This window comes from Adiantum capillus-veneris, chromosome 26 (assembly GCF_014529385.1).
Source record: "Adiantum capillus-veneris isolate H3 chromosome 26, ASM1452938v2, whole genome shotgun sequence".
NCBI classification, from domain to species: domain Eukaryota; kingdom Viridiplantae; phylum Streptophyta; class Polypodiopsida; order Polypodiales; family Pteridaceae; genus Adiantum; species Adiantum capillus-veneris.
In genome coordinates, this window is record NC_140956.1 from 120960857 (window position 1) to 120979209 (window position 18353).

The 18353-nt window shown below is 45.6% G+C and overlaps 1 protein-coding gene across 2 annotated transcripts in view; it reads left to right on the forward strand.

The window, feature by feature from the left end:
• The window catches only part of LOC147424091 (leucine-rich repeat-containing protein ODA7-like), a 35503-nt gene that overhangs the window by 16073 nt on the left and 1077 nt on the right, over window positions 1-18353 (forward strand). The window contains exons 4-10 of one of the 2 annotated variants that reach the window (XM_086501188.1): window positions 6482-6543; window positions 6661-6732; window positions 6912-7010; window positions 7114-7179; window positions 17466-17567; window positions 17855-17932; window positions 18035-18101. In XM_086501188.1, the coding sequence (XP_086357314.1) occupies window positions 6482-6543; window positions 6661-6732; window positions 6912-7010; window positions 7114-7179; window positions 17466-17567; window positions 17855-17932; window positions 18035-18101 (546 nt within the window). The remainder of the gene's footprint in view (window positions 1-6481; window positions 6544-6660; window positions 6733-6911; window positions 7011-7113; window positions 7180-17465; window positions 17568-17854; window positions 17933-18034; window positions 18102-18353) is intronic. The other variant, XM_086501191.1, reaches the window with a different exon arrangement.

An 18353-nucleotide genomic window follows, 5' to 3' on the forward strand; every position in this document is an offset into this window, starting at 1 on the left:
GAAGTCTTGTTTTCCTTAGACTTACCCTTGTTGTGCTTTATCTTTTGGGAGAGAGCATTGGCTACCACCTTGTTGAGATCCGCGGGGTCGAAGACTTCCACATGAAACTTGATATATTCGTCCAACCCAAAAAGGAAAGCCTCTTTGCGCTCATCATCCGATTTGCCTAATTGGGTGCCGAGCTGCGAAACATGGTTAGAAAAAAGATATGACTGGCATATCATTCTGCTTGAGATTGCGTCAATCCTCTTTCAACCGCGCTAGGTAGTGTGGGGGCATAAACCGTGCGTTGAGCTTGTCTTGGAAGTCGGCCCAATTGAAGGAAAGGGGTGCGTCTTCATCGGCTTCCTCTAGGTGCGCGGCCAACTGTGCCTCTTGCCATGCGTGATACCAATTAATGGCATCACCAGCAAGGTACATAGCTGCCGTCAAAACCTTGCTATTATTGCCTGTCTTCTTAGTTGTCGCAAAATAAGCATCAAATTGATGCAACCAAGAATGAATAACAGTAGCATCCATCTTACCATCATACTTATTAAAGGTCAACTTCTCGGTGATGGGGTTGTTGGAGTTTGAATCTCGGCTTGCGCCACTTGATGAACCACCAACATCTTTGGCGGGCTCAGGTTTTGAGGTGAGAACCTATCGGACCAACTGTTGCATGCGTAGGTCTCTCTGCACCTCACGCTCCGCCTCAAAGACCACTCGTCTTTGTTCGGTCGCCAAGCGCGCATCATCGCGCTCACGCTCCAAAGCTGCCTTTCTTTCTGCTTTTCTTTCTTTTCGTTCCTTGTCCGCCAAGCGCGATTGTTCATATCACAAGACGGGCACCACGTGCCAATAGAAAAGAACAGATCAGACTTTTAGCACTTCAATAAGAACAGAACTGAGAGAGAGAGACGACACGGGAGTGGCGGAATTCCACCCCAAAGAGTATTGGCCCCAAACTTTGGCGCCTTTATATTGCATCAACACAGTAGAAGCCAGTACTCCAGACTCTGCACCTTCTCCAGGAAGCATGCCAGAGAATGAGCCCTAACCTCATATTTAAAGGCCCTAGGCCCCAAAAGCAGTTTACAGTAAAAAGCCTTCAAACTCAAAAGCATCTGGTCTGTACAGCCTGCCACGTCATCAGCCAGCGCAAAACGCGGAAATCGGTACAGCCTACCACGTCATCAATCAACGTAATTTTCGGAAAAACCTGCCACGTCATCAGTTCCACGCAATTTCCTTTAGTGTGTGTGTGTGTGTGTGGGTCCTGCTTTATTTTAATGCTTTATGTCACTGGGGCCCCATCGGACGGGGTCCCCATAAGTTGGTAGGACTTCTTCTGTTACTTGTTCTCTTAATGTTTAGGCCTCTCAGCCGGCATCTGCAAGTTGACTCCGTTCTTCAGGGTTTTGACACGCCAGCAGTTTGTTACAGTTCACGCTCGCGAATCATCCGTTCCTCTGAGGATGCCTGTCATTCTTGGCGCTCACGCTCCAAGGAGATGCGCTGCGCTTCTTGTTGTGCCATCACAACGTGATTCACTTCTTGTTGTTGTGCTATCACAACACGATTCGCTTCTTGTTGTTGTGCCATCATGCCCATCATCGACTTGACCAAAGCCTCCATAGGATTTGGTACAATCCGTGGCGTAGATGGGGAAGGACGAGGGTCCGAAAAACCTCCTTGGTGGTGAGATTCTTCTTCGCTACTGTCATGCCCATCACCTCCATGTGAAGTATCCATTCCGCTTTGGGTGATGACCATATACTGAAGTCGTGGGTTCTTAAGTTCACGAGGAACTTGGTTCTTGTGGGTCTTGGTTCTTGAGTTCTTGAGTTCTTGAGGTTCTGAGGTTCTTGAGGTTCTTCTTTAGCTTGCAATCTGTGTTAGAGAAGGATCTACTCTTCACCCGAGTTCTGCTCTTTTCCGCGGGCGTACCACTTGGCGGCCTTGTGCTCACAGCAAGGTTGCTTTTTCCCACCTCACGTCGATTGGCCGGCCGCTAAGTGCATGGTCCGCTCTCAATGAGTGAAAAGAGGCACACAAGGGGAGGTTGGACAAGCCCTTCTTTCTTGGGTTACCTGTCACTCTTCAAAAGCGCGATTAGGAATCGACACGCCCAAGAGGTCTTGGGTTACGTGCGACCGCAACAAGCAAAAAAATCATGTGGTTCTTGTGGTTCTTTCCTTGAGTGATATAGAACACTGCCAAAGCTCTGATACCGATGTAAGGTGCAACGGAAGTGAATGTTGAACTTTGCTCAAGATGAGTGCTCCGAACTGTGCTCAAGGGTTCCTTTTACTTACGGAAGGGAGAGCCTTCCGTTCCTTTAGTGAGAGAGTGCAATGGACACAAACAAAGTGGATGAACACTGTGAATGAAGGTACTGAGACTGAGAGATAGAGAGAGAAGAATACAACACCATACAAGTTGTCAAACCCTCCTCCAAGGGCCCCTCTCTCAATGGCGAGAGAGGTCTATGCTATTGATTGCACAATCCGGTACAAGACTCTGATGCAAACTTGAGAGGCTATGATGCAATGAGTGGAGACGACGGTGACGGCGACTTGAATTGCTATCTTCTGCTGTACATGCTGCTGTTAGAAAAACGCTGATCTTGCCGTCTCGAGAATGCTGGATCTGCTGCCTTTTATTCGCTGAATTTCTGCTGTTCAAAAACGCTGGATCTGCTGCCCTTTTAATCGCTGGTTTGCTGCTGAAGAAAAAGCTGCTTTGAACGCTGATCTGCAGGGGGCTGTAATCGCTGATGCTGAGTGTTGAAAACGCTGGTATGCAGTGCTGAAAACGCTGGTATGGAGTGCTGAAAACGCTGGTTGACCTTTAGGGGAAAACGCCAGGTTTCTTTAGAGATCTTGCTTGAGAGAGAGAGAGGGAGCAACCTGCTGCAACTTGTGCGTGTGTTCTCCTTGCTCTTCTGCCAAATAAGCCTAGCGCTAGGTTTGCTTATATATTACCTTAGCAAAATTGCCCTACCCAGTTCCCAACAAAAGTCACTTAAAAATAATAAGTGAAAAATGTCAAAAATAGGGAAAATAGGTTCTGTGCATTGGAAAATGCTCCTGATGGTAATGCTGATGATCATGCTGTGTGCAACCAGAGGATATGCATCTACTCTAAGTGCCTGGGCATGCACGGTCTGCGTACAGACTCACAAAAGTGCCAGAACACTTCCTAGGCTAGACTGACTGGATTGACCGAACCCTTGTCATGAAGTAGCTTGTCCACGTACACATAGGGTTGGATGTGTCACGTGACATTCGAAGCATCTCGAAAACCAAAAAATGTGTCAAATTTAATTGATTGTCCACCTTCTTCGAACTCTCGGACTTTCTTGTTTTTATCTTTCAGAAAGTCATACTGGTCGGCTTTGTAAAAATTCTTCTTCCTTGGATAAAATCTGCTGCCATCGTAGTCCAAATTATCTGAAGACGAGTCCTCAGTAGAACTGTCCTAAACTGGGTGTGATTTAGACTTCTTTGCCTTTTTCTTGCCCTTTTGCTTTTTACTTCGCTTTTTGCCTTGTCTGTCTTCTTCGCTCGAATCGGAAGAGCTAGAAGAACTATAAGAAGAAGAAGAAGAAGAAGAAGTAGGTAATCCTTCAAACCGCACACGCTTCTTTTGCTTTATGGCCGAGGCAAAAGTAGATTGACGACTCAAATAACCTGGGAAGTCAGTTCCTTTCTTCTACTTTTTGTCGTGCGTTTCTGCTTTGTTCTGTGCGTCAAAAAGCTGAGAAATCCGTGCATCAACCACCTCTTCTAATTCCTGCTCAGTAAACATCCTTGGGGTAGGAGGTTTCTTGAGTACTGGGTTGGGGGTGGTTCAGTGGTCTGCTGCCACTATGCATACACCTCGTCGAAGGAGGTCTGGCTCATAAATTTGCAAATTTCGGGTCCTTCGCATATTTTAGCATCATCTTTGTTGCATCGCCGATCAATTGTTGACGCTCCATCTCTTCGATCTTCGCTTGAGTAGGCCGAGGCGGACTGTACTCCTCGCGTGAATCTTCGTTGGTGATCTCTTCCTGCATTTCTGGATGTAGAGGAAGTCGACCAATCTTTGTCTGAAGCCATAAGTGCCGCGTAAAAAGGATCGGATTTCCTGGTAGAAGAGAAATCGGCCGTGCTCTGATATCACTGTTACAGACTTGGACACTCCAAGTCTAGAATCTACCGCGACACCACAAGAAAATAACAGTTCTTAGTTCACAATTGATTCGACACTGGCCCGGCGGAGTTTCGTGCCTAGAGATTTTGGCCCCAAAGACTGGCGCCCCTTTCGCCCCATCAAAGTACAAGCGAGTAGTTGGGACTCACTCTCAGACTCTGCGTCCAGATGCTCTGAGAAGTAGAGCCTAGGCCACTATTAAATAGATTTACAAGGGATGCTAAAAGCAGAGCCCCAAAAGCTAGTAAATCAAAAGCCTTTTTGAAATAAAGCAAAAGCTCTCTCTCACTTTTTCTCTTGAATAAAGCAGAGCTTTAAAAAAAAAAATAAAGCTCTTTCTCTCCCCAGCATTGCGTAGACCAAAAGCTGGCCTAAAAGCTGCCAGAATTTCCGTACGCAGATCTGCCACGTCAGCAAGCCGAAATTTCCGCCGGGAATCGCGGGGATCCGTACGGGAGTGCCACGCCAGCAGGCTGCACAAATTCCGGGACTGTCATGGTGCACCTATTCTGTTGCCCCACTCTAGGGTTGTGTCGGGCCATGCCACGTCACTAGTTTGTGACATGTGCCAATTTGTCCTTGATTTGAATAAGAATATCTTGCATCTTATTTACCAACTGATCTGCCAACGCAACCTTATGTTGTATCACAAAGTTTGTAGGAACTAATGGGGTATGTCCGAAGGCTGCTTGGAAGGGAGTCATGCCAATTGCTGAATGAAAGGAATTATTATAAGCAAACTCCACCAATAACAATTATTCTTCCTAAGAACTAAGGTGAGTTTGTAGGTAATGTCGTAACATTTCCTCCAAAATTTGATTCACTCGTTCAGTTTGCCCATCAGTCTGTGGATGATAAGTTGAATTGAATAAAAGATTTGTTCCCAATGATATGAATAAGGAAGTCCAAAAATGTCCTGTGAACTTTGGATCTCAATCTGAAATAATTGATTTTGGCAATCCATGGATTAGAAATATATGTTGCACAAATAACGAGGCAATATCTGGTGCTGAAGCAGTAGTTTTGCAAGTATAAAATGTGCCATTTTGGAAAATCGATCCACTATCACCAAATATCTGAGTATTGCCGTTTGAAGATTTGGGTAACGTTGTAATGAAGTCCATGCTAATGCTTTCCAGCATTCATTTGGAATTGGTAAAGGTTGAAACAATCCTTGTGGTAACTGCCTTGATGCCTTCATAGTTTGACAAGAGTGCCTAACTTTAGCCAACTTGCAGATCTCGACCGAGGAAACCCTAGCAGAATTAGAAATCGTCCTCACAAACTTACAGATCCTTGTCAAGTCGTCCAATTATTAAAATGGGTTAGGATTTTAATCCTAACCCCCAACAACTTATGGAACCCCGGTCGATGGGGCCTATAGTAAATCAAGCGTGCACACACACACACACACACACTTCCAACATGCGTAAGAAGTGATGACGTGGCTTGTTGTACGGACGCCCGCGATTTGTCCTGACATGCTGACGTGACAGCTGTACGGATTTCTGCAAATTACCCTGGCAGCTTTTGGGCAGATTCCGACGCTTAGCTTTTGGACCAAGTGCTTTTAGAACCTACTGCTTTTCATGTAAAGTGCTTTTGGATGGTCAAGGGCCTTTAAATACGTGTTGTGGGCTCTCTCTCTGGCATTTTACATGCAGGAGATGCATAGCAGACCGCAAGTGTTGTACCTCATTGAAGTAATATAAAGAAATACCGAAATGGGCGCCATAGTTTGGGGCCAGTGCACTCTGGGGGTGGAACTACGCCACTCCGTGTTGCATGTGAAGTCTCTTTCTTCCTGCTCAGTAGTTTGAAATGATAAGCGGTCTGTCTCAGTCCGTTCTTTTGAGTTAACACGTGGTGGCCGTCCCGTTACAATCTAATCTTCTACTGGACTTGCCCTCAATTTTTTAGGCACTAGGCTTTGGGTTAGCTTTTTTGTTTTAAAATCCAAAAATTTATAAGTCAACTGCACCCTAGTTCAAAGATTCGCCCTTTGATTGGCGGCCCAACTACTGCACTATCTACTCTCTCTCTGGCTGCTGCTCCTGCTCTCTCTCTCTCTCTCTCTCTCAAAATATTGAATGTCTTCTTCAACTGATTTGTCCAGTACCTAGAACGCTTTCATATTTCTAATCTTAGCTTTCCATTCACTAGTGAAAGATTGGCAGTTAAATCGCGAGGGTCCTCTGATTGTCAACTTTTCAAAGTATGCTGTTCATCTAGTAAGGGTAAAAAAGGTGCATTTTGTTTGGCAAATTTAGCAGTGCTAAGTGATGTTTCTTCTTGGTTGTAGCAATTTCGAATATTGAGGGTTTAGAAGATTGTGTGAACCTTGCTTGCTTGTATCTAAATCAGGTAGCAATGGCCTGCTTAAACTTCTCATTTAAACTCACTCTTCATGACTGATTTTGGGACTTGCGTATGGACTTTTAAGCACTTGTGCAAGGGAACAAACTTTTTTGGATTATGCAGAATGTGATCGAGGACATAAAAGGACTTGACAACCTTAAATGCTTAGATACGGTTAACTTGGCGGATAATCAGGTTATCATTTGTTGTCGGTTTCAATGTCTTTTGTCTATTTCTTTTTTCCTTTTATCCTTTGATGTGTGCATTTAGTTTCTTGTGACATTAGGAAGGAAGGATTTTAAATACAAATTTTTGTCATAGAGGAATATATAAAATCGATTACATTCTACATGTCATCAACTTTGTTTCTATAGATCAGACAAATCAAAGGCTTAGCAGGATGTTCAATGCTTAGACAATTAAACATTTCTGGCAACTACATACGCACAGAAGATGACGTCTCTCATCTGCTTGTAGGTGCTTGGTTTCATTGTTGCTAGCTTTTCTTTCTTTGAAGACATTCTTTCAACTTGCATTTTTTTGCGGTGTTTTTATTTTCTGGAATTGGAACTGCAGGACTGTAAGAGTCTTCAGTCACTTGATATTTCTAACAACAAGATAGATGATGAGGATGCTCTGAAGGTGAGATTACTGTGACTGTTTCGTGATTTAAAGTAGTATTCCTTTCAAACAGGCACGTGCGCGTGCACAAGAGTTTTGTTTCTATCGGTAAGACCCACAAAGAGAAGAAAATTGACCGCCGGATGTCATGGGCAGTGATAATGCTCCATTTCTCCCCATTTTCCAGTTTTTGAATTTCTTAGTTTGATTTCAAGAATGCTTTGGATTTGTGACTTGCGATAACCACTTGGTTCTCTGTGGGAGGACTTTTAATGTTCTAGTATGACTGATTGCTTGTCTCCGCATGGTAGGGATTGACCCTCTTATCATCACTTTTATGCCCTTTCACTCTGCCTCCTTCCCTTTTTATGTGGTCCTTGTTGGCGGGGTTTCCTATGATGGATTTTAGGGCTGGTTTTCTGTGGCGAGGGCAAAGTTCACACTAATTATTGCATCCCTCTGACCACTCGCAGATATTGTTTGACTAGTTGCTGACATGTCTGGGCTGCAGAGGAGGAGCAGAGGAGCATGAGAGAGAGAGAGAGAGAGAGAGAGAGAGATGATATGATATGATATATTAACGTCTTCAAAAGGCCAAAATGACCTATGAGACCAGCTGATACAAAGTGGTGAAACTAGTACAATGTCTGAATACAAAAGTACAAAGGTATTGAATGCAAAAAATAAAAATGAGAAGTGAGTAGTGACAGTGAAAATGAAGTGTAGAGTAAGTTCTCAATGACACTCCGGATGTTGTGCTAGGATGTCCCTGATCCTCTGCTGAAGTCTCCGTCGATGGAGTGTGCTCCTGTGTCTTGGTTGTGGTCGCCTCGATCTCCCAAGCTCAATCGCCCTGTCAATGAGGGTGCCTCTGGTATGCACGCGGGCACAACTCTGCGCTGGTGGCTGCTCTCCTGGCTTTCCCGATCCAAAGAAATCTGTGATCGGTCTCTGTGACTGTCGTGTCCCATGTTTCCTCAACAGACTATCCCTATGCCGCTGTAGATATAAGCCAAGGCATCTCTGATCCTCATACTTCATGACTCTATCTAGGGGTCCAAAGCCCTCCCTGAATAAGCAATGGAAGCGCCTTCGTATCTCATAATACACAGTGCAGTGGCATATGTAATGTAACTCTGTCTCTGGCTCTGTACCGCATAATTTACATATCCTGCTCTCCAGTGGTATCCCTCTGAATCTGCCCGTCTCAATCTCCAAATGGTGCGAGGATGTGCGGATCTGACCTATAGCGCATCGCAAACTATGAGACAGATGAGTGTCCATGTAGCTTGGACGAATCACAAACCCATCTCCCGAGAGTTGGAGAAGATTCTCCTTGTAGAAAGCCATCTTCGTGCCCAACTCCTGCACTGGCTCTACCCATGTCCTCCTGGTGTCCAACTGTATAAGATCCCGACGAATAAGTCTAGTGATCTCCGTCCGTGTGACCGGTAGTGAAGGTGCATCCAGGGAATACTGAAAAGGAGGCAGTCTATCTAGGCTGAAACCATGCCTTTGAAACCAAGAGGTCATCTGCGCATACCAACATGATGTGTCTCCCTGCGTCACTAACTGTCTAGAAGACTCCAGAGCCAATCTAGCGTATCTGCCTCCACGTGTATCCCATAGGCTGTGCAAAAAGGACACTGATCTGGTAATAGCCTCAATCTCTATAGGAGGGACTGCTAGCTCCGCTCGAATAATCGCATGTGGTACGGAGGACTTGGCTCTAATCATCCGAGAGATCATAGATACCAAGGGCCTCTCCATGTTCCTCCACCTGTCATGATCCACAGATGGTCCCCACACCTGTACCCCATAAAGCATAGCTGAAGTAACCAAAGTATCAAAAAGCCATAGCTTTGTTCGTGGTTCCTGAAACTGAACCTGCGAACACATCCTCTCTAGCCCTCCCAGTGCTGCATATGCTCTAGACAGTCTAGTCTCTGCTGCTCTCCTCAGAGCAAACCTTGGTCCCGAGAATACCACCCCAAGATATGTATATGCATCTGTGTGTTCCACAGTGTCCTGACCATATACGAGTGTAGGTGCCGATCTCCTGACCCACTGCGGAGTAGTGTTAAACACCATAACCTTGGTTTTACCAAGGTTCACAGACAATCTACTATCCTCCGCAAAGCTGTGTAATGCATCCAACTGTCTCTGCATGCCCTCTGGTGACTCTGATATCAACACAATATCATCAGCATATAGTAACAAAGGGATCCATGTCCCTGCTAGCTGAGCACCTCTGTCGCCTTCTCTGTCAATGTAGTCAGAAACCTCATCTACATACATACCAAATAGTGTAGGGGAGAGAGGACACTCCTGCTTCACACCAATAGTGGAATGCACAATGTTAGAAATCCCCTCAGGAGTGCGTACGTGGCCAATCACTGAGCCGTATAAAGCCATGATCCCCCAAATGATCTCTGTGGGCACTCTCAACTCCTGTAACCTGCACATCAATCTGGCTCTCGGTACTGTGTCGAATGCTTTGCGGAAATCCACAAAGCAACAATACATCCGTCTCCCATGTGCCCTACCCTCCTCAATAATGGCTCTGAGTGTAAGAATATGGTCCAAGGTGGAGAAACCCCTCCTGAATCCAGCCTGTCCTGCTGCTCGTATGCCCTCATTTTCTGCCCATTTACCAGTTGCTGCTCCCATGATGGACGCATACAACCGTGCTAATGTGTGCCCTACCATAATAGTACGGTAATTCCCTGGTACCTTGGGATCCCCTGCTTTAAAGAGAGGTACAATAGTAGATAAACTCCAAGACCTGGGCAGTCCCTCACACATGACCCGGTTAAACAACCGCGCAAGAACCTCTGACAATAAATCTCTAGCATGTATCAAGTGCTCTGCCACCAAACCATCATGATCATATGCTCTCCTAGTCTTCATCCTGTCAATGGCCTTCTTCACCATCTCAGTGGTAAAGAAGGTACTGGTGTCTGGGCATGGCTCTGGGGGGTCTGGTAGAGGCGGTTGCCCCGGTATTGTATATAATGATGCTGCATACTGACCCCAAATTTCGGGAGAAGTAATCACTGGAGGGGGGGAGTGCTCATGGAAGAAATGCCACGCCTCCCCTGAATCTCGACTCAAAAAGCTTTGATACAAATCACGTTCCAACTGGGCTAAAAAGGCCCGCTTCTTCCGTCGTACTAGACGCCAAAGAGCAATCCGAGACTGTTTATATGTGATCACCCCAAGTACGAGCTCGCGCTGAATCTGAGCTCTCATCTCTCTGCACTCATCATCATACCAACTATTTTGAGGTATGCTCCCAGAACGTCTTCTCTGATTTGGTCGAGTATGTGGGTATGCCTCTGTTGCTGCCCCATGCAAGATCTCAGTCAATAGAGTAGTAATCTCCTCCACAGTATAAACTGGCTTGGCTGCGCACATCCGTCTGTAAATCTCCTCTACATACACCGAGTCGGTCTCTGGTGTAAAAGCATATCGTGTGTGTGCAATCCTTTGTGGTGTCTGAGAAGCACTGTACTGGAAGGAGACTGAAAAAGTCAAAAGAGCATGGTCCACTGCTATTCCAACAGGTCTAGATCCTGAATACTAGAAATGAAGCTCGGTGAAGTCATGACATAATCCACTCTACTAGCCCCATGTCTATGCGGAAAGCATGTAAATCCCCCAGAAGAAGGAAAAATCTCTATTCCATTAAGTATGGCCAAACCATGCATAGCCGTCATCTCCATGAGATATCTCCCATACTCTGTATGCTCCCTATCTGTTGAGTGTCTGTCAAGCCCCATCTCCGAAATATCCACTTCTCTGAGTATCTCCTCTGAGGTATCATAGAATACCGTTTGGGAGTTGGCCGTCCTGGCATTAAAGTCTCCCAGGAGAATGATGTGCTCCGAACCATGCTCTAACATGTGTGTACCATGCTCTGTCATACCCAGACTCTGCTATGTGTATAGCTGACTTAAATGCTTGCCGTGTGAGTTTGTCGGTCAGGAGCTCTCTCACTCTTTGGATAAAGCAGATCGTCTAAAAAAGTGCCTCCACTACTGGGGGGGGGGGGGGGCTCTGCCCTGATGATGTCTTGTGGCACTGTGTGCTTGCCTCAAAACATGCGAGAAATCATATAGACTTGTGGTCTCTCAATCCGTGCCCACTTGGCTATCTGTCAATCTGGGTGCCCACACTGCTGCTGCATACATCAGGGCTGGAGTGACCAATGTGTCAAATAGCCATCCCTTCATGCGGGGTTCCTGAAGGTGTGCGTGATGGCATCTTTGCTCTAGCACGGCCAATGTTGCATATCCTTGGGTGAGTGTCAGTGGCGGCCTGTGCCATGGAGAAGGGTCCTTGTGTGCTAGTGAATGTGACTCCTAGGTAGACGTAGGAGGTAGCCACCTTCGCTGGTCCTCCTGCTGCTGTAAATGTGGCTGCTCGTCGGACTGATCTGGAGGTGTGGAAGATCATGACCTTGGTCTTCCCAAGGTTCATTGTCAGTCCCTTGTCTGTACAAAACTCATCCAAGGCTTTCAAATGGCTCTGTTGACCCTCTCGTGACTCTGAAATCAATACAATGTCATCATCATATAGCATAATGTGGACTAGGGGTACTGTAACAAACTGCTGACGTGTCGAAACCCTAATTCTGCTGAAACCCTAACCCTAAAATCAGAAACCCTAATTCTGACCAAAACCCTAACCCTAAAATCAGAAACCCTAATTTTGCCGAGAACCCTAACCCTAAAATCAAAAACCCTAACCCTAATCCTAACCTTGATTTCCTGACGTGGCGGGCTGACACGTTGCCTGCTGCATGGACACCAGCGCGATTTACGAAAAGCTGGCAGCTTCTGGCATTGCTTTTTGGACCAGGAGCTTTTGAGTTTTGAAGGCTTTTCACTGTAATTGCTTTTTAGCCCAAGGGCCTTTAAATATGCGGTTAGGGCTCATTCTCTGGCATGCTTCCTGGAGAAGGTGCAGAGTCTGGGTACCGGCTTGTACGTTGATGATGCAATATAAAGAAATACCGAAAGGGGCGCCAAGGTTTGGACCCAATACTCTCTTGGGTGGAATTTCGCCACTCTGTGTCGCATGTCGTCTCTCTCTCTCTCTCTCTCTCTCAATTCAATTGTTATGTGAAGTGCTTAAAGTTGTTCAGTCTGTTCTTTTCTATTGGCACGTGGTTCCCGCCTTGTGACAGTGGTATCAGAGCATCAGGCGTGTGCTTTTCTGAAAGCATAGCGGTCCTACAAAAGAGCAGACAGAGCTATTGATGGAAATTTATTTGACGGACTTATTGGCCACTCCCACCCTTACTTCATCGCGCATCGGGCGCGCTCCCATCTTCACCGCTCATGTCTTACAAGGCATAAGCCATTAAGATCACTTGCAAAAGAAGGATCCCAGATTTTTTTCGAGTCACTATTTTTCTCAGAAGCAGTGCCATGCAGATGTTGATGTCTATAGCTACCAAGCCGCACACTTCCAAGGACTTGGCAAGCTTTCAAGAAAATTTTTGCCCGAAGTTATATGGTTTGTGACATCTTCCTTCGGAGTGCAACTTCTGGCAGAGTGGGGTATCCTGAAATGCTTGCCATGGAAACCCTAGCAGATTATATCTTGAAATTTCTCGACATCTCTCAGTAGATGTCACGAGCAGATGACCTTGGAGGTTTAGTGCGATTGCTATCTTGGGACTACCATCACCGCCAAAGAAACACTGTCTGTCCAAGAGCTGATGGACCATGCTGTGCTCGGCTACGACCTTATGGAATGAACCTAACCCTAATTTTGGTGCAGGTTTAAGGATGGAAAGTTAGTTGACTTTTCGAGCTCGACTAATGTCGAGATTGCTTTTTAAGTTTGAAATCTGTTTGAGAACTTGTTTGGTGATCCTGTTTGGAATTTGTTTGAAATGGATACTATCTGTTTTGAACCTGTTTTGGTGTCGATTTGAATTGTTTGACTCTGGTTTGATACTGGTTTCAATGATCGGTGATTTTACTCCCGGGTGGAGAAGTGAGAAATACTGTTTTGGTATTGTTTGAACCTCGGAACAACGCAGGCCTATGTCTGGGGAGCGTTTCGTTGTATGTTTGAAAACCTCCGAACGACGCAGGCCGATGCCTGGGGAGCGTTTGGTTGTATGCTTGTAAAATAATTGTTGTTGTGACTCCCGGCTCGGACCTGGATGGTTATGCGGGAGGAGTATTAAGAAGTCTGAGCTGTGGTTACTCTCAGCACCTCCAAACGACGCAGGCTGCGGTTTGGGGGCGTTTGGTTGTAAAAGGCCTCTATATCTCCCGGCCCGGACCTTTTTAGGTTATGCAGGAGAAGTGATGAGGGAGTCGTTGAATATCTCCCGGCCCGGACCTTGTTAGGTTATGTGGGAGGAGTGTGCATCGGCGACTTTATGTTTCTATGTCTTGTAACATGCATATGTAAGCATTTGTGTTGCATTGTGATGTGCCAACCACTAAATATTCCTAATTGGATGAGATTGCCTAGGTATGTAATTTTAATGCATCAAGACACCCGTGCAAGATCAGTACGGTCTGGGTGTGATGGCTAATTTTACTATGCCGGAATATCAAGAGTTCCGATCTGGACGAAAGGAGAAGCTAACTCCTTGATCAAAAGAGCCGAAAGGAGAAGCTAACTCCTTGATCAAAAGAGCAGAAAGGAGAAGCTAACTCCTTAATGAAAAGAGCAAACTGATTGTCCCTTGGAATGACCCTCGGAAATTTTTGAGCTAACTTGAGTTGTTTTGCAGATATGCTGTAATCGCGGACGATTACTCTCTTTCAAGAAGGGGAGATGTAACAAATTGCTGACGTGTCGAAACCTAATTCTGCTGAAATCCTAACCCTAAAATCAGAAACCCTAATTCTGCCCGAAACCCTAATTCTACTGAAACCCTAACCCTAAAATCAGAAACCCGAATTCTGCCGAAAACCCTAACCCGAAAATCAGAAACCCTAACCCCAACCCTGATTTGCTGACGTGGCGGGCTGACACGTGGCCTGCTGTATGGACACCAGCACGATTTACAAAAAGCTGGCAGCTTTTGGCATTGCTTTTTGGACCAAGAGCTTTTGAGTTTTGAAGGCTTTTCACTGTAATTGCTTTTTAGTCCAAGGGCCTTTAAATATGAGGTTAGGGCTCATTCTCTGGCATGCTTCTTGGAGAAGGTGCAGAGTTTGGGTACCGGCTTGTACTTTGATGATGCAATATAAAGAAATACCGAAAGGGGCGCCAAGGTTTGGGGCCAATACTCTCAGGGGTGGAATTTCGCCACTCCGTGTCGCGTGTCGTCTCTCTCTCTCTCTCAGTTCAGTTGTGAAGTGCTTAAAGTTGTTCAGTCTGCTCTTTTCTATTGGCACGTGGTTCCAGCCTTGTGACAGGTACTTGCTAGGTTAGCTCTTGTCCCTCCCGCTCGTAGGATGTAGTTGGAGATCTTGTCGATATAGAGTCCAAAGAGGGTTGAGGAGAGGGGGCATCCTTGCTTAACACCAATGGTGCTAGCAATAGACTCTGACAGACCGCCTAGGCAATGAACTCTCCCGATCACTCTCTCATAGAGAGCATAGATGGCCCATATCATCTCTGAAGTCACTGGAAGAGCCTCTCCCGTGGGACTGTGTCAAAGGCTTTGTGGAAGTCCACAAAGCAGCAGAAGCATAGATGGCCCATATCATCTCTAAAGTCACTGGAAGAGCCTCTCCCGTGGGACTGTGTCAAAGGCTTTGTGGAAGTCCACAAAGCAGCAATAAAGCCTCTTCTTCCGCACCTTTTCCTCATCAATGAGGCAGCGCAGAACAAAGACGTGGTCGATGGTGGAGAAGGTCCGCTTGAACCCTGCTTGGCCAGGGACCCGTAAGCCCTTAGCCTCCCTGTATGAACTGAGCTCAGCCTCAAGAACTGCCCCATATAGTTTGGCCATAGTATGGCCAATCATGATAGTACTGTAATTCGTTGGGTTCAAGGTGTCTCCAGATTTGTGGATCTGCACAATGGTGTGCCTGGTCGAGTCCTATGGGAAGCCCTCCCCTATAGCTCAGTTGAAAGTATGTGCAATCAACAGGGCTATCGTGGCGGCTGCATAAATGAGGTGCTCACTCTATAGTCCTGTATGATCTGTTGATCGACGGTGCTGTAGGCGGTAAATGGCTTTCTTGACCATCTCTACTCCGAGAAAGGAAGAGCTTGTGGGTCGAGGCCCAGGTGGTTGTGGAATCGGAGGCTGGTTCAGCAGCTCATAGAGTCTCTCTGCATAATTGTGCCATACATGTGGATCCTCAGTAGGAGTAGTCGGTCATGGCTCCCGAACGGTGTGCCATGCTTATGAATAGCAGCTTTTTGTTGTATCATGGGGAAACTTTACCAGATGCTTTTGGACTTAGTTTTATAAAATCCAAATGTTTTTGTGCTAAGCTGTTAATAACAGAGCTTTTAACTGTTTAAAAGCTCTAAGGGCCTATATGTTGGTGGCATGTGTGCCAGTTGATCTCAGATTGTGGTGAGCGGTCTCACCCAACAAGCTGGAAAACTCTGTTGATTAGTAACAAAGAATTACTGCCAGGGGTGCCCGACTTGGCGTGCCGCGGGACTAGACTCCGCTTGCTTAGGGACAGGTAAATGTGTATCCAATACTCATGTCAAGATATGCTGAGTGAGCCACTCCATCGTTTGTGAGTACCATAATCCCGTATTCCCACTCTCTACAAGTTGTCTAGATGCCTCAAAAGCTCATGTGAAAGTCGATCATGAGGCATTCCTTGTTGGGAATGGGATTTAGCCTACCTCCTTTGTGAACCTCCTCTTGTGTGAAATAATTACCCTATGAAATGTCTACCCCCATGAGACAATTAGTCATAAGATGATGGTATGAATACCCACATGTGCATGGACCACCTATTTGATGCCAACTTGGGAAATATGCATTTCACAAAGTCCAAAAGTATCCCTACAAAGAATGGTCGACCAGTCCTCGAGGCTAGTTTCAACATGGTGTCATGACCTCCACCTCATCAGATGTAAAGCACTCAGATGCTTCTATCCATCTAAAAGAGAGTCATTGTACACACTTCATGAATACTGCAAGCTATGTCTATTTCATTTCTCTGTAACTAGGAATGGCTCATTGTCATTTCCATCCTAATTCTACCAACATCTCTCTGACTCTGTGTATTAAGGGAAGGAGATTGTTTGAGAAGAGGCTTCCACCATCATAGGAGGTGCAGTAAACTCCACTCGGACAGTGCCATGTATTGCAGACAGCCTGCTGTGGATCATCTGTGAAAGCATGAGGATCTGAGATGGCTCTATCTAAGCCTGTGTGGAGGTGTCGCATTTGGGTGCTAGACTGGGACAGGAGACATCAAACAGTGGTTAATGAGTGTCCAACAGCAACGCCTTGGTGTAGGGCGAGTGTCAAATAACGATGTTGTCTAAACCTACAAGCTCTGTCAGTCACTCTCTCCTTGCGTGTGTATGGTGAAGTGGTCTGGCATACTAGCAAATGCGATCCCCAAGTATACATTAGGAGTCTATGACCGCTACTATTCTCCTACAAGCTTGAAAATGGCATGGCGCGTGACCTGCCCTTGAAACGTGGAAATCTGACCTTGATCTTCCTGATATTCACTGGAAGTTCCCTCTGTGTGCAGAAGTTATCTAGTGCATGTAAATGATGCTGTGGTCTTACCTACGATTCAGAGACCACAATAATTTCATCAGCACATGAATAATGTCATCAGCACATGGCATAATGTGGAAAGGGACATTTGCTATGTCCCACCTCCTCTACACCACAGACAATGGCGTTAACCACCTAAGAGCCCACATATTGGATGATAGAGTGGGCATTCTTGCTTTCGCACCTATGGTGCTAGAAATGCCCTCAGAGAAGCCTGGTGACTGCGGAGAACCTGCTCACATAAAACATTATGCCCCAAATCAACTGTTTGCCAAGTGACTCTGTAGGCTCTGGACTATTGTCTGTCATGCCTATGTAGTAAATGCTTTTCATCGATCCACAAAGCAGAATTTAAGCTCCTCTTCTGAGCCCTTGCCTGATCAATCAGACATCTTGGGGAAAATTTGCTAATGGCCTTGTTGAAAACATGAGCATTAAAAGGGGCCAGAATTGATGCAAGCTGGTGCTTATGAGGGTTGCAGCATCCTTGTCACGGTTAATAATACACTAGATGACTAGAAACTTGGTTTTGCCTTTCAAATAAAAAAAAGTGAAAGTTCGAGCATCAATAGCCCTACATTGACTCGAAGTCTGTTGTTGAAGCTGGTGGTTTTTGCAGGTCCTCAGAAAGCTATCTCTTAGCTTGTTGCGGATGAATGGGAATCCTGTGGTGAGCAAAGCACGGTATTATCGGAAGGCAACCATTGTCAGCATACCAATGGTGAGTGTCTGGGACTCGACTTCTGCATCTAGTAACTGAAAGCCACCAATAGAGGGATCTTAGGAAATGTAATAGGGTTTTCAGGCTTGGTAATATTGTTGATATTGAACTCCTTCCAATGGGGCTCCTTAGGAATTGTTAGAGGAGGAATTTAAAGTGAAGATCAAGATATGGTTAGAGACTTGAACCAAACTGGAGAGCTGTCTATGTAGATTCTGGATCTTGAGTCGCTCTGTGGAAGTTGGTTGCTTGCAGCCCTTACTGAACAATCATTTCGGTTGTAACAGCTGAATTACCTTGACGACTCTCCTGTTTTTGCCAAAGAGAGGAGGTTGGCAGAAGCTTGGGAAAAAGGAGGCATCGATGTAAGGTGTTTCCAGCTTGGCGTCATGGTTTGAAAAACATCTAGCAGAAAGGTTTTAAAGTCATTTTTCATTTTTCATGAAATTGTCATTTTATGAATGTAGGCTGAGAAGACCATGCGAGAAACCATAAAATCTGAAGAAGCATTAGAACGTGAGACACACAGAAGAGGTAAGTACTTGCTTGAGCCTTGAAGCAGTTGCAACATATTTTCGATGTAACACAAGCACATTTATCATGAGATCCGTTTTATTGTTTTTTGTAGAGCGAATTCTTAGCTGAAATCACACTTTTTATGAGAATTGAATTTGTGTGTATAGCATGTTTGATTCTTTTGAGCTTGACCCCATGGTAATGAAGGTGCAAGTGGTCTCACATGTCTGTGCAGAAAGTTCTACAGGGACCTAGGCAAATTCTTGCTAT